Genomic DNA, 16406 nt, shown 5'->3' with positions numbered 1-16406 from the left:
ATTTATAATGTGTGTGAAACTAGCACAGACATAACATCGCCGTACACTACATAGAGCTTCATTGATCGAGTGAACGTACACGTACGAGCATACGTTTTTAAGCGGAAAATTTGACGTGTACAAAGCATATACTTGGGCTAATTTGGTTCAATTACTAAATCTACACTACTCTTTATACTACACTAGCTTTCCGCCCGCGGCTTCGCCCGCGTTTTCAAAGAAAAACCCGTTCCCGTAGGATTTCCGGGATAAAACCTATCCTATGTCCTTTCTCGGGTATCAAAATATCTCTATACCAAATTTCACGCAAATTGGTTCAGTAGTTAAGGCGTGATTGAGTAACAGACAGACAGACAGAGTTACTTTGGCATTTATAATATTAGTATGGATTGGGGACCATTAAACGAATCGGTTATTATTGTTTCAATATAACACCCGAATAAAATGAATTATAAATGAAATATTGATTATGCAAATAGGTTTCCAAAAAAGCGTGGGTAGAAGTAGCATCAATTGTAAAGGATAACAAGACGATTCTAGATATAGCCTGACGACAGTTTGTTATCGTTCGAATGTATTCTTACATTTATTTTTTTCCAGCGGCCCATTCACTAAATCATCAGACCCACTTGATGTTCAACGAACACCTACAAAAGAAATTTTAAAAACGAGTGTACTTTGGATTTTCCCACAATTTTCCCAGCGTGTAAAATCTTTTTAATTGTTGTTTTGTAGATTTTTGTTGTATAGAGTATTAAAATTAATAACATAATTAATTAATGTGCTTAAAGAAATTACATAGGTTTTGCATCTTATTTTGTATTTATTGATTTTGAAAACAAATTAATAAAAAATGGTAATCACAAATTGTTTTTGCGTGCTAAGCGGATTCAAACTCCATTCCCTCGCAAGACCTATTTACTAGTTTTTCTTAAATTAAAAAACTTTCTTAAATTTATTTTGATAACAGTTATCATTAAATTTATATTATAATACGTTTTACACACATTGAAAACATAACCAACGACATAATTACTGCGCTTTTGTTTCCCAGAGCATAGATAGGTATATCAATAAAAAATATCATTTATTGTTAGTTACAAATGAAAATGAAAACAAAAGAGACTAACTGAAATGGGTCTATGAATACAATAGAATATAAAATGCTTTCAAGACCTTTCTTTCAACTATTTACGCTTTTTTATTTCTGATTTTGGTATGAAATTATATATGGCCGCATAAAAATAGTGAAAATAAAACTATGCACAATCTTGGAATGTCGTTAGAGAATTGAAGAATTACTTTGTAAACGTTTATTTGCAGGATGTAGTTTCAAAAGGCAACATTGTTGCACTTATTGTGGTTAGTATGTAGGTATTTTCCACAGGGAACTCTATTTATAACATACTTACTTACACTTTTTTCCAGATCTGTACAAAATATCGCAACTTATTACCAAAAAAATATTTAAGACAACTAATTAAACTCTTTATTCGAACCGCTAGGGACTGGAACATGCTTCCTGAATCTGTGTTCCCCGATGACTACAATTTGGAGGTCTTCTAGAGGAGAGTGAACAGGTACATTCTAGGGGAGCGCGCTCCATCTTAGGCCACATCTCAGCTTACCATCAGGCGAGATTGTGGCCAAGCGCTCCCCTATTGTACAATAAAAAAAAACGTTATGTTTATATGAGAGTTTCAAGAACAAAATATATCCTAAAAGGAGTCCTACAAGACTTATTTATTATCCGCAGCCTACAAGTGCTACAAGTACTATTTATGTATGTGCATCGGTTAATTCAACTCTATCCCCAATCGTTTCAGAAACAAGAGCTGTTATTGTATGTTGATCAGATCAGACTGCACCTACGAGTGTTAGGCTTTTAAAAGAGTTACAAAAGCCAAAGAGTTTGGAAATTGGGTCGTGACACCGATCCCCTGTTAGCGTGATACCCTATACACTATACAGTCTAGAACAAATCCAATTACAATAACAACGTAAAAGAATTCGAACCCAAACCCTCAGGTATGTTAGTAGGTCAAAGAACCTCATAATAACGCTATAGATAAATAACTATATGAAACTTGGAATCCATCAGTATTTCATGCCGTCTATATTCATCCATTCTGCAAATGCCAAATACCAACGTTTTTTTCTAATATTTTCATCACGCGAGTTTGTGGTTCGCAGTCGTAAATTTTGTTTGTTCTAGGTCATGGTTTTTATGTTTCCTTTTACCTTTCTACCGTGATGTAAAACGTTCATAAAGTTCCTTACTTTTATATCAGAATTAATAACAGTTTTCTAAAAATGAGAAGACTTATTGTGATATTTTAATTATGATTTATTAAGGTAAGAATTATCTTTTTCTATTATGATTATAAGTTATAACATAACTATCTGCAGCATTAAAGATATTTACGATTCGCAAACTTATTTTTCAAGAAACAAGTGACGCAAGCGACCTATGAATAATTCACGTGTCTGCATCTCAATGATGCATTTCGTCTTCTCAGTGAAACATGTGAATGCTCCATTTATAGGGGAAGTCTTTAATTAGGAGTAATGAGACGAGGTCGATAATAATTGTACCCGTAAAGTAACGTATACCCAGTACTATAACCAGATTATTTAGGTACTTAGCTCATTTTCGTATTGATTTAAAATTTATGTAGAGCTAATCTATTGTATTACAAAAGAAAGCCTTTTACGATGGGCTTTCAAACTAGATACCTAGGTACCTATTACAATCCTTGATGAATACATTGTTATAATAGTAGGTAAGTAGGTACATATATTTTATTAGTCATACAATTAACAGACTTACTACAAAAATAATATATTGCTGATAATTGCTTAATAATTAAATTATCTTTTGCATATTTATATAAAAGACATTGAAGATGTTTTCAGTAAGTCACAATATCAGCTGCATCTCAATACATTAAAATGCCGGGTGTTATTTTTATTGTGTGCATTCCGACAAGTAACTATGAACATATTTTGAAATATGGCAAACCAAAAGAATTAATATCCTTAGAAGAGTCCGATATGAAAAAATGTAAATTGGAAGTGGAACTGCGAAACAAAAAGGCTAAAAGTATACCTATACATTTGACTCAACATCATTATAATGATGTTTACTACAACCACAAGTTGGAAAAAATAAGGGAAGACGATGAACTGATTACAATGGAAAATGTAAGTCTTCGTAGCTCGGCCTACTTTAAAAGTTGCAAGCTGTTTATTCATTTTAAACGCAGCTTTACATTGCTTAAAATACTGACTGACGAAGCGAATATTTAAGCCGCCTTTATTCATATTTTATTTTTCAAGATTTTACATGAATTACTAAGAAAACTTGATGTAGAGCACGTAGTGTGGATTAGCGATGAAATGGGCAATTATTTTGAAGTAATTTTCCCACTTTCTACTGGAGATAAATGTGAGACGATGCTTCACTGCCTTACTCAACTCGGTATTGGAGTATGTTGTAAATCTATTGTTAGGTAAGGTTTATTAGAAAATATATGAAGGAAATATTTGCTTCTTTATTAACTATTACTAACTACTAATTATTATAACAACATACAAAGGTCAAAAGCATGATTAGGTACCTTTTTGTGATACATACAATGCCTTTTTGTGATACATACAATGAATTATATCTATTTAAAAGAAAGGCTAGACTAAGAATTGAAAACTGCTTAGAATGTCAGACCCATCAAGACAAAAACGTGACAAGAATTACCTGACTCCCAGTCCCAACACTATCGAATTAACGTCGTTTGTAAAAATAACTTTAACAGTTTCACCCCTTGCTTACTAAACATTTAGATAGAAGTACTTAAAATTATTGAGAGCTCTTAAAATTTACAAATGTTTGTTGTTGGTTAAAGCCCGTAAGAGCTCTCAAAATAAATTTTAGAAAAATTATGATATGGAATGTTTTCTAGTGTCCTTCCATGCAACGTTGTACATTCGGCTATAGAAATCGCAAAAGATGATGATAGCATTCTGTAAGTTGATTCATTATTTATTTAACAATTAACATTACTGGTTATACTTATTACCTAACTATTTTTTATAAAATAGAAAGAAAAACGACGACGCAAGGCGATGGCGGCAGTTTGTAGAGTCAATCAGATCGAAGTTAACAGTCAAGCAAGTGGTAGACGGTGTAAGGGGTGGTGGTGAATTGTCGTTTGATTATCTCACACTAATTATTACAGCTGAGTAAGTGTTAAAATGCAGTAAGTATGCCCACATACCAGATAACCCCAGTATATGGGCACCTATATGGGTACATAACCCAAGTTTTCTTTATCTAAGTGTTTTAATTAAGTTCATAATTAAGTCTGTGATAGTGCTATATATTTATTCACCACATTAAGTATATCTTATAATATAAGTATCTACATATGAATATGCTTTTTAAAATTTTGAATTCACATGCGTAAAACCATTTTTGCATGATGGAAAAACATTTGCAGTTCGAGTCTTTCACATTTATTACTTACAATTTCGATCGATGGACGATACTATCAGTGCATTGACGTAGCTGAAAGATTAAATCATTCCTTTGGAGACATCGAGACACATTAATAATTGCAAGAGAGATATTATAATGAATTGAAATGAGACAGCATTTTAATTTACTTAAATTACTAAATCTACTTAGATTTACTTACCAATTAGGTATATTTTTACATCTAGATATTGATCTAGATATTGACTATTCATATTGATTTTCATTTTCATCAATTCTTACCTTTACCTAGTGCCTGTAGATATTATATTGCAAAGAAAATATGAGATACAAACCTTTATTACCTTTATACGACTTTGTGTCACGCGAGATCCTTATTTTCTGTGTGAACTAGGTTATACCTATAGATATTATGTTCCTACACATTTACACAATAATGACCTGGAATAAATTATTTCATAGAAAATTCCTAATATTCAGGTACTTTCCTCTATTTTTTCAGTTCTCTTGCAGCACTCGGTCTCGTAGAAAATAACGCATCAAATATAGTGGCTGCCATGTTGGTTTCTCCCTTAATGGGCCCCGTCATGTCAATTACCTTTGGAACTATAATAGCCGATAGAAGCCTTGTGAAAAGCGGTTTTGAAAGCCTTATAATCGGAATGCTTGCATCTCTGCTGTTTGGATTTATTTTTGGGCTGATACTGGGTACAACAGAAATGCCATGGGGATATGGAGATTGGCCTACGGAGGAGATGAAAGCTCGGTAAATTAAAATATTTCAGTAGTTACATTAATGTTGAATTTCAATTTTTAATCAGCTTTGCCTAGTGCTACATTTCCGTAATGCTGCGGCCTGCGATCCGCGCTTCAACTATAGAAGATTCAAATCCCGTCCATCCCGTCAATTGCTAGATACTGTTATAGCGTCGATATATTATTATGACCATCAATATTTTTTTCTTCACATAAAATTACTAGATAAATCAGTAAATAACAAGCAAATAGTAATAAAGCCCTATGAAACTAATATAATTATTTTGCAGAGGTAATGTTAGATCGTTATGGATGGGTGTGCTATGGGCCCTGACATCAGGCACCGGAGTGGCGCTGGCCCTCCTTCAGGGAAGTGCAGGACCACTCATCGGCATTGCTATTTCTGCGTCTTTGCTACCACCAGTAGTTAACTGTGTAAGTTAATATACAATCCTATCTAGTAAAACGTTTCAATATATACCTATTATATTTTTGTCAAGAAAGATTAGAGGCTTATTTACCGCTTGAATATAATGTATCTGATAGCCTATTTGACACATCTTGCATTGCATTTTCATACAATACTACTTAATTAAAGCTGTGAAACCTCGTCTCACACAAAAAAAAACTAGTTTACTAGTTTTTTTTTTTTTTTTTTTACTTATTTCCAACTTAACTAATTTTTATCAATAAATTATAATGTTAACTAAGTACCTACAAATAATAACTTGATTTCAATTTAGTCTCTTTTTTACCTACTCATTCATGTGAAATTATAAGTTAATTATTTTCAGGGATTATATTGGGCTTTGGCCTGTATATGGCTTCTATACCCAGGGACAAAAATTCCCCATTTGAAGGGAGAACCTTATTACGGAAACTCATCTTACGAACCACTTTATCATAATTATTTACCAATTGAATTCGCCGTAAACGGTAATACATAATTATAAAACCTTCTTTGAAGAATATCCTGAAGCCATTTAACTACAGATTTTATTTTCAATACTAGCTTCCGCCCGCGACTCCGTCCGCGCGGTTGTCGGTCTTCGCGTGAAACGGTGAATGGTTTATTTCTCCATTTTGAGTAACTCTGACAATGACATCTTATACATATCTATTGGATCCAAATACGGCTAGGCATATAATAATACGCAACGTGTGTTCGCGGTTCTACAGAGCAACGTCTATGGATAAAACTGAAAAATTAAGATTATTTTTTTTCTACGTATTTTTCCAGGATAAAAAGTATCCTATTTTACGCCCAGTATAATAAGGTATAATTATACCAAGTTTCATCGAAATCGAACCGGTAGTTTTCACGTGATGTCTTCACATACAGACAGACAGACAGACAGACAGACAGACAGACAGACAGACAAAAATTTTTTTAATCACATATTTGGGTTTGGTATCGATCCAGTAACACCCCCTGCTATTTATTTTTTCAATATTTTCAATGTACAGAATTGACCCTTCTACAGATTTATTATACCTATGTATAGATACAGTATCCTTTTTTTTCAGGAATAGTGAGCTGTTGCTTAACAATTGTTAACGTAATATGTATATTTATTACCGCTATAATGTTTCTCAAAATAAAAGAGGTAGCAGCGCCGTACACATCTACACCAGATTTGAGAAGATTTTGGGAACAAGACATAAAAGTCGCACGAGAAGCTAATAAAAGCAATGCCAAATCGGATGATGATACAGCTGAGTAAGAGAGAATACAACAGTGTTATAGAATAGGTATCTTAAGACCTAGTCTACGAAATCGTAGATAGTTCGATAAATGATGTGAAGTGTGCTATACCAGCACTAATGATTATTATTAACTTACATGATTCTGTTTCGACGGAAAATTACGGCATTTTGTTTTATTTTAAAAATAGATACTTACTTACGATTAATTTTTTTTTTCATTCATTAAACAGGCTCGTGATGGGCGAAATGAATCAAGCTGAAGACGATGAAATGAAGGAAAAGCTAGAAGCAGCTGTGCAGGAGGCGCTAGATGACGAAACTTATAGGAAAGTAAAACGGATGAGCTACCAAAGCCATACTGCGGACGAGGTTTGTTTTAAGCACAGTTGAAGACTACAGAAACTACATAATATCTCATTTATTTCTATCCAGCTTTCCGCCTGCGGCTTCGCTCGCTTGGTTTAAATCCTAATAAATTATACATAATATACCTAAACCTTCCTCTTCAATCACTCTATTTGTTAAAAAACCGCATCCGTTGCGTAGTTTTGAGGATTTGCGCATACAAAGGGACAGAGGTTACTTTGTTTTATATTATATACTACTATGTAGTGAAGAAAGCATTCCAATAAATGAACTTTCATTTCAGGTCATTCGAACTATTGGTCTGCAACCGAGAACGCCAACCTCAGTGCGCTCGAGCGTCGTATCTGGAGGAATTTCCCCAAAATTACCACAACCTCAAAGAGGTTCCAATATAAACGACATAGCAACATTAGATAAACTTTTAACATCATTACTGGGACTTCAAAAGCGGCGGTCATACAGATCCCACATTGGTACTCCTAGAGCGAGTCATTTACCGACTTTACAAGAAACCGGATTAAACAGGCGGTCAGAATCTTGGCCCGACAAAATCTATGAAGATTCCATTGTACGCAACGTGCTAAATAATTTGAAAAGCAAACGTAATTCTCCCAACGATGAAGGGTTTTTGACACCAAATTGATTCAATAGTATAAAAAGCGAATCAATTATCCGCGCCCTTAGCCTTATTCATACGCACAAATAACAGGTTTAAGGAAAATTTTGTTATTTTGTGATGTGCATAATATACTATTAATTAACATTTCATGAACTTAATTAAATACCAATCTTAAATTAAGTAATAATTATATATACGCACCGATTTCCTCATTGATAATTTTATTTTAACGATCTTACTATGAAATTCTGCGAGAATATAATATTGTATGTACTATTGAAATGAATTAACAGCAGTATAAACTACAATAAGTATATATTTTTTTACTAGCTTCCGCCCGCGACTCCGTCCGCGCGGATGTCGGTCTTTGCGTGGATGGTTTATTTCTCCATTTTGAGTAACTCGGACAATGACATCTTATAAATATCTATTGGACCCAAATACGGCTAGGTCTATAATAATACGCAACGTGTGATCGCGGTACCTACTACAGAACAACGTCTATGGATAACTGAGAAATTGAGATTAATTTTTTTTTCTACGTATTTTTCCAGGATAAAAAGTATCTTATTTTACGCCCAGGATAATAAGGTATAATTATACCAAGTTTCATCGAAATCGAACCGGTAGTTTTCACGTGATGTCTTCACATACAGACAGACAGATAGACAGACAGACAGACAGACAGACAGACAAAAATTTTTTTAATCACATATTTGGGTTTGGTATCGATCCAGTAACACCCCCTGCTAGTTATTTTTTCAATATTTTCAATGTACAGAATTGACCCTTCTACAGATTTATTATATGTATAGATTCAAATTATGTATATGAATGATTTTTTATAATTGGAAACATATAACTTGGACATTAAAACTTCAAACCAAACATCAGTAAAATAATGAAAATTTGATTAAAAAATAATTTAAATTTATATACATACTTACATAATTATATTATATAATTTTCATACATTTAAACACAAAATAAAACTACATTTAACAATTAATTAGTTTGTATATTTGATATGTACCTATCTATTGTAACAATATTTGATATTTCATATCTTAGTAACAAATATCTATTATTGAAAATATAAAATATATTGTACATGATCACAGCAGCTGAGCTATAGTTCTTAATAATATTTATTTACATCCCTAGCAATTGACTATTATGACATTATCACAATAATGTGCCATTGAGAACAATGTACAAAGTAATTACATTTAGTAAACAATTAAATAATAATAATTAATTAACTAACAATTCATTGAACATCAAGACAATTTTTTGTCAGTAGCATTATTACTTCTAAAATTTTTGCCATGCTTGACTTGTGAGGTATAAATGTCATATCCTAGAGATATTGTATTATCGTATAAAACTCTAAATCTAGTTGGCAGGAAATAAAAGTTAATTATTTGTGCCGGCGGCCACACCATCCACTCCGCTTTGTAAAGTGTGACAAATTTATCTTTTACTTCGTCTTTAAAATTATCTACAGGATTATCTTCTAACAGGGCTAAGCTTCCAAAAAATGTGACTATCATTATTGGAGAGAATATCACTTGGTCTAAAAGTAGTTTCTTTATCACCATGTCTGTAGTCTTGCCTATAATAAACCTATCTAGCACTTTATACCAGTGGTGACACAGCACTCCTACGGCCGCACCAGAGAATCCCATATGCAAAGTCCGTTTGAAGTCATATTTATCCATATCTTCTGTATACACTTCATAGGTCTGTTCTAATAAATCACCCACTGCAGATAAACTTATAGAAATGGTCACATTTGTGTACAGCAAATATTTATTACTGAAAGCAACCGTCCCTATATTCCTTAACCTTGTAATTGAACTGGATTTCCGTATGTTTGTTGCTATTTTTCTCCAAGTAACACCTATGGCTTGCATTGTATGTATCTGGAAATAAAATGAAATTAACATGAATAAGGTTAAAATAAAAACAGTTGTTAATGAAATTTTTTATTTTTATTTTACAACATGCATAATTCTATGTCTTATCTGCTTTATCATCTTTATGCTCCTTATGTGAATGTTTGATTGATTTACTATGTTTTATATGAGAGGTATAGATATCATAGCCCAATGAAATGGTGTTGTCATACAATACTCTATATTTAGTGGGCAAAAAATAGAAGTTTATAATCTGTGCTGGAGGCCACACATACCACTCGGCCTTATATAAGATCCAAAACTTATCTCTCACTTCATCTGTGAAATTCTCGAATGGATTTTCTTCAAAAATAGCAACAGTGGCAAAGAATGACATAATAACTATGGGGGAACAAATGAACTGGTCGAGCAGTAACTTTTTGATGACCATATCAAATGTGCGGCCAATGATAATTTTGTCAAGAAAAATGTACCAATTGTGGCATATAACACCAGCAGTCAAACCAGAAAATGCCATTTGGGCTGTTCTTGCATGGTCTAATTTATCTATTTCTTTAGTGTACAATTCAAAACATTGTTCTAAGAAATCTCCAGTAGTGGATATTCCAATGGAAAGGAAAACATTTGTATAAAATAAATTCTTGCTACTGAATGCTCTATTTATTGCCAACTTGTAAATCTTATATCCATTATGAAAAAATCTTCTAAGAGTCATTGAATATCTTCATCAAAGGTAATTCCTTCAAAAATTAACTATATATTATTTTAATTGATCACAAATAAATAATAGGGCCGCAAATATACTACTTAAAATCAACAGTACTTAATTATAAATTAAGAAGGCTATTTCTAAAGTTGATAAATTTCGAAAGACGCATAAGTATATATTTATTATATAAATACACCCATTCTAATCTTGTGACTACATTTCGTAGATAAATATAGATAGGTATTTGACCAAATAAATAAATAATATAAATAAATCATTATACTTAAATAAAAATCAATATAAAATACTTTGATATCACTTTAACATAATACTTACAGTATTTAATTAATATATGTATTGCTTTTTTGCCCACACTTCACAAAAATACATAACCTAACCTAAAAATTTAACGTGAAAAAATAAACTACAAATTCTAGGGACCAATTTCAGCCAATATCAGCTGCTGCTGTCGCCTGTCAAGTGTCAGATAGATCAAAGATAGATCCAGCTCACAGATCTAGCACAACTAGATCTGTGATCCATCATCCAGCTAGATCAAAAAAATATATACTCAACATAGACAAGTTGACTACCTACCATAATATTTTAGTTGTGTTTTTTTTAACATAAAAATCTTAGTTAGGTACCTTAATAAAGTTACTACGTCTTATTACGTTGTGGTTATATAAATTATATGTATTATACTATTAACTAGACTCTTACTAGACGGTGTACCCACAAAATCACAGAGCAAGTAATGTTTATACAAAATATTTGTTTTGATAAAATTAGATTTGGTATTTAGTATTTTTTATAAGTTTTCGTTGCTATTTTCATAAAAGCAGAAGTTATTAGTTAACCAAAATCGGTACGACCCGGTCTGTAACCGGAAAAGAGAGGTTTCCCAATGGGAGTCGGGAATTTATCTTTGTTCTTACTGTTCTGTGTGCCGACTCAACTAACATAATAATAACTAACATATTATCAATAAAGTGTAAATAAATAAATAAATATAATATAATATATATAAATATAATATGAGCTATAATTGAAAATATTGAGGTTTTTTTGCACTGAAATTTCAATATGTATTACTATGTATTACTATGTATTACTAATATGTATTACAGAACGTATGTGTAATGACTGTTTCCAAAACACGATTGGAAAAAATTTGCTCGATAAAAAAAATCCTGAAGTTACCTCTAAAATAGCAAATAAATGCTCATTACAACAGTATTTTACGATAATAACTCGTATAAAATCACAAATACATAGACCGTACCTTCTCGATTTCGTGACTGTTTTAAATTTAAAAAATACTAAATATTTTCATTCACTTTTTGATAAAAATGTGAATGGCGCTTACGATTTTTAGTTTCGAGAACGTTAATTCCATACTAAACGTGGACCCCCTCACCCCTCACGTAAGGCGCGAATAGCTGAATTTTCGCTGACCGCCAACCCCTCATAGAAGTTAAAATGGTAGTTAGGGTGACCATGAATTTCGTTTGCCTTTGCAGTATCCTTCAAGTTATGTTTATATATCTGTGGCAGTATCTCATGAATTGTATCGGTAAAAATATTTAAAATTAAGACTTTAAGCTGCGGAAAGTCCTTAACCATCAAGCACTTAAGGAATAATGCAATATTACGCCAATAACTGCATAAAACTGCCTTATAACAATGTACGAAATCAATCTAATTTTATTTAAATGCGTTAAATAGTAAACAAATCAATCAATTCTCGACAGATTTGAATCTCACGGGATAAATTCAATCTGTGTTATAGGTCTACCAGAATCTGATGGCATATTTATATTTAAGAAATAAAAGATTTTTATGTGGCAATTTATTTGACAACTATCAAATTGGTTGTCAAATTATTTGTCTTTTTTGCAGTTGATGAATAATTTTTAGGATTTTGTCTAAAAAATCTTCGAAAATGTCGAAAAAGCCGCTGCAATCACAAGCAAGAGGTGTTGTTTATAATTTGTATAGAAAAACATTCGATGAAGAAGGGTCAAACACATCACAATTTTCAATTTTGAAAATTTTATTGGTAAACTGGACTTACCCGTTTTGATACTTTAAATTAAAAAATATTATATGTAGGTGACTAAAAATTGTTTGTTGATTAGAATATATAATTTTATGAAAACTTATTACAGGAGTTTCCAATACGGCTATTCGTCAAGTCCAAGCTGTCCAAGTCAATTTTATAATGTGTGTATCTGTTAATACTTACGAAAATAAACATAATTTTATTTTATTTTATAAAAAATTATAAGCAGTTTTGATCTACATTATCATTATATCGATATTTTCACATGGCATACTGGTAATTAATATACAAATATAGGTAATTAGGTAGGTATGTGTAAATAATAATATGTATACATAATTGTATATTTTACATGTAAGTATGTACCTACATAATATTAAGTGGATATCTCATTATTAAGTACAGTATTGTCCACTTATGTAATGTGACTAATGATACTGAGGACAAAATAAAAAATAAGCAGTATCAAGATCGTTCAGTCCATTTTCCCTAGGGTTGCACACTCAAAATTTTGATTTCCCTAATTGCCATCAGATTCTGGTTTACCTATACAATCTAACGTTACGTTCACATGGTTTCGTGTGTTTCTCTACCGTATCGGTTTTTGCAGGATTCGGTTTTAGTTGTATCGGTATTTCAATGAATGAGTTGAAAAATGTATTCAGTTTCAAGACACGGTATAAAAACCAAATCTTGCTGAAGTTGACGTCCGATTCTGCGGTCTGCCACTAAAAAGTACAAACCGATCCAGCTTATACTACAAAAATATTATGTAAGATCCGGTCCGGTGCAGTGGTATAGCATAATTCAATACATGCGTTCAATGTTCATACACACGCGCTCTTGTTATGTTCAGTTATGTTTGGCAAGTGTTTTGTATTCCCATTCAATAATTATATTCGGGATTATATTTCGAATTCGACATAATTAAAAATTGCAAATTATACAATAAAACGACAATTAAATGTTCGAACAAACGTTATTTATTGAAGAAAAAATGTGTGCGTGTACCATTGAGATAATATTACTACGAATGGAGGAGACACCAAAATCTGTGCTCCATTATTTTTTTGGTCTAACTAAGTTTTAAAAATTACTATCTAGTTAGGTACTTACCGATGAAAGTTATTCCTTTGCACTTTTCCGTATTATTTGTGCAATATCGTAACACACACGAAGGCATATTTGATGCGTTTCACTTTAAAACAAATAAAAAATAAGCGTGCAGTCACGCCATATGGCGTATGTTGAGCGGAACATAAGTGATGTAGGCGGTGTCGTCTCCATATGTATATCTCAATGGCGTGTACTAGTGTACACACGTAAGAAGTGAAACTTCTTTATGACCTTATTTTTCAAAAAATAATTTACTATAATATGCAATTTTACTGAAATACGTCGAATCACGCGTGGTAGGGATAAGAAAAAGATGGCGCGTAACGAAAAAATGTTACACTAATTTTTTCCAACCCCGATAGAGAAGTTTCACTTCAACAAACGATAATAAAATGTTTATAAATTACTAATAATGGAAAAAAATATTAATAATTTTGAATGGGGGGGCCAAGCAGGGCCAACCAAACAGTAGTTGAGTCTTTTAAACTGTATAGTAAATAATACTTACCTAATCTGTGCTTGAGTCTTGTCTGTGACTTGTGAGTCTTGTCAAAACTCATTGGTCAAAACCGTAGACAGAGTAACTAATAGACCCAATGACGATACCTTTCTCACTTACACAAGAAAGAGAGCGAAAATACCATAACAAATGCATAAGACAAAGACACAAATACCCAATTTTTTGTCCCTTAGTGTGTAACCTGTTTTTCAAGATCCGCAACTTGAGTTGCGAAACAAACTTTGACAGTTCGTGCCTTCATCGTGCTTGGTGTTCGAATTTTGGATATTATTTAGTAAAAAATCGATACGAGTACATTGAAAAGACGGTGAAATTATCTTAATATAGACATCGAAGTAAATAGAATGGTGCGTTGTCGTGTTATTGCATGTATAAGCGATAGTGAGAAGAAAATTGCCGGTGTGTCTTTTCACGCGTAAGTACGACTTTATTGTCCTTATTTATAGTTTCTCAGTGATGATTATTTATACTTTAGCCTAAAGTAACAACAAGTCGCGTTAAAACAAGGAAAATATTAGCGTAATATCGATTTTTACATTCAATAACCTATAAACATCAACAAGTAAGTGTTGCCAGTGTCGGGAAAAATAATACCCCGATCATCAATAAAAAAATATTGATTTAACAATATGGCGAAACTCGAAAGTAAATGAATATGAAATCCCATAATAACCCAGTGTTTCGGGAAGACTTCGGCATCGAAAACATATTTTAATTTATTATTTCTCATAGTAATAATTGTGATTGACATAAAATTACACTTATAATTTTAGAGAACCTGAACTACCTGCGAGCATTAATTATTATTAACCTATGTTTATCGATTTGTTTCCAGATGATCCAGACCTACGTAATTAATGGATCGAAGTGGGAGAAAAGATTGGATTCTCACAAAATATTGTAAAATATGAACAAGCCAATGAAAAAGTAAGAAATGTGTTCACGAAATTAACATTGTTTCGTCATCAATAATCAATCTGCTTATATTTTTTTGTATCTACTAAATTGATTATAAAGACAAAAGAAAAATCTCATAACTGGTTTTATTTAATTGCTCCTAAAAATATTTACCCTTTCCAAAACATCCGGGAGCTCGGATACTGTGGCAACATTCAACTTATACATTGACAAACTATCTTTGTCTCAGTCGCGGTTACAGAGTACCTTTGTCTATTAGTTTCTCTGTCTACGGTCATAACCAGTCAAAACCAAAGAGTATCAAAACCAAAGACTACTATGTATATACGGACATAGACAGGCAAGTCAGCCATTTTTTTTTAAACTTGAATGCACTGCCATCTCATTTCCAGCTGCCGAAACTTTTGAAATCTATATAGCTATACGCACTACGTACGTATCTATTCTATATTCTATACATTTCTGTTTGGTACTTGGTAATTGGTATTCATGGTGGAAAATCTCGATTCTGACGCCAAATTAAAACTTAATGGCTTTTATGCAAAAAATTAAATATAAATACGTATGCAACAAAAAAACTGAAAAAAATTGGCCACAACCGAGAAGTTCCACTAAAGAAATGAGAAGTAATAAAGAAACCAGTATTTTTAAATAATTTATTGCAAATAATCAACAAAATTATACATTTAATGTGATATCATTTTGCCTTTTCCTCTTCCTTCCTTTATTTTTCAAGTAGTGCCTGTTTGCTTTAACTTTCATAGGGTCATTATTATCCCAAAAGGTAACTTTGCCAGTGAGAATATTGTTGATTTCTTTGCACCAAGCATGGATAAAGAACATTGTACTTTTATTTATAATGTACTCACACAATGCCTCCTTGTGTCTTGTGCAAGTTAAAAAGGTGTTAGTACAAATGTTCACACTGACTATCAGCTTTATATAATTTAATAAATTTTTTTTATTTGCATTTTCTTTGAGAATTTCTATACAAATATGTTCTACTTGGGCAAAAAAATCAAACAATGCTCTTGTAGGATAGCACAACCAGTTTTTACCCTCATATTCTTTCATTTTAATAAATTTGTGGAAAGTTTGTAATTCCTTTTCTTCCATATTAACTGTGCAAATGCCGCAGTTTTTATATAAATTTTTTTTTGCAAGTCGTGCTATCCATCCACTACAATATCCTATTGCTGCGCTTCTCTCAACATGTTCG

At 32.1% G+C, this 16406-nt stretch overlaps 3 protein-coding genes and 1 long non-coding RNA gene across 6 annotated transcripts; 2 read left to right on the top strand and 2 right to left on the bottom strand.

Annotated features, from left to right (window-relative positions):
• Positions 1-2929: 2929 nt before the first annotated feature.
• LOC123694353 lies at positions 2930-8260 on the top strand. Of its 3 annotated transcripts, XM_045639764.1 has the most exons (10): positions 2930-3204; positions 3340-3512; positions 3960-4022; positions 4099-4239; positions 4995-5258; positions 5539-5683; positions 6043-6184; positions 6776-6968; positions 7186-7324; positions 7605-8260. In XM_045639764.1, the coding sequence occupies exons 1-10, from the start codon at positions 2953-2955 to the stop codon at positions 7962-7964; spliced, it is 1872 nt and encodes a 623-aa protein (XP_045495720.1). In that variant the 5' UTR covers positions 2930-2952; the 3' UTR covers positions 7965-8260. The 3 variants fall into 3 exon arrangements, with proteins under 3 accessions (XP_045495720.1, XP_045495721.1, XP_045495722.1); XM_045639765.1 differs by lacking the exon at positions 3960-4022; XM_045639766.1 differs by lacking the exon at positions 4099-4239.
• A 677-nt stretch (positions 8261-8937) lies between these two features.
• LOC123694381 (mpv17-like protein 2) lies at positions 8938-11022 on the bottom strand. The gene is made up of 2 exons (XM_045639807.1): positions 10905-11022; positions 8938-9865 (listed from the first exon to the last, which is right to left on the bottom strand). The coding sequence occupies exon 2, from the start codon at positions 9854-9856 to the stop codon at positions 9221-9223; it is 636 nt and encodes a 211-aa protein (XP_045495763.1). The 5' UTR covers positions 9857-9865; positions 10905-11022; the 3' UTR covers positions 8938-9220.
• On the bottom strand, positions 9797-10644 carry LOC123694382 (mpv17-like protein 2). Its single transcript, XM_045639808.1, has one exon. The coding sequence runs from the start codon at positions 10572-10574 to the stop codon at positions 9957-9959; it is 618 nt and encodes a 205-aa protein (XP_045495764.1). The 5' UTR covers positions 10575-10644; the 3' UTR covers positions 9797-9956.
• A 3300-nt stretch (positions 11023-14322) lies between the features above and the next one.
• On the top strand, positions 14323-15302 carry LOC123694393. The gene is made up of 2 exons (XR_006751800.1): positions 14323-14684; positions 15105-15302. It is a non-coding gene; the product is annotated as an uncharacterized LOC123694393 (long non-coding RNA).
• Positions 15303-16406: the final 1104 nt, after the last annotated feature.

Source organism: Colias croceus, chromosome 9, assembly GCF_905220415.1.
Source record: "Colias croceus chromosome 9, ilColCroc2.1".
NCBI classification, from domain to species: Eukaryota; Metazoa; Arthropoda; class Insecta; order Lepidoptera; family Pieridae; genus Colias; species Colias croceus.
This window is presented reverse-complemented; position numbering and strand designations above follow the sequence as displayed.

What these genes read in the sequence shown, in the direction of transcription:
- LOC123694353 (XM_045639764.1), top strand. Translation starts at nt 2,953, where the DNA reads ATGCCGGGTGTTATTTTTATTGTGTGCATTCCGACAAGTAACTATGAA. An exon ending in TGTTGTAAATCTATTGTTAG is followed by an intron (nt 3,513 to 3,959) that starts GTAAGGTTTATT and finishes AATGTTTTCTAG; the next exon opens with TGTCCTTCCATGCAACGTTG. An exon ending in TACCACCAGTAGTTAACTGT is followed by an intron (nt 5,684 to 6,042) that starts GTAAGTTAATAT and finishes AATTATTTTCAG; the next exon opens with GGATTATATTGGGCTTTGGC.
- LOC123694381 (XM_045639807.1), bottom strand. Translation starts at nt 9,856, where the DNA reads ATGCAAGCCATAGGTGTTACTTGGAGAAAAATAGCAACAAACATACGG.
- LOC123694382 (XM_045639808.1), bottom strand. Translation starts at nt 10,574, where the DNA reads ATGACTCTTAGAAGATTTTTTCATAATGGATATAAGATTTACAAGTTG.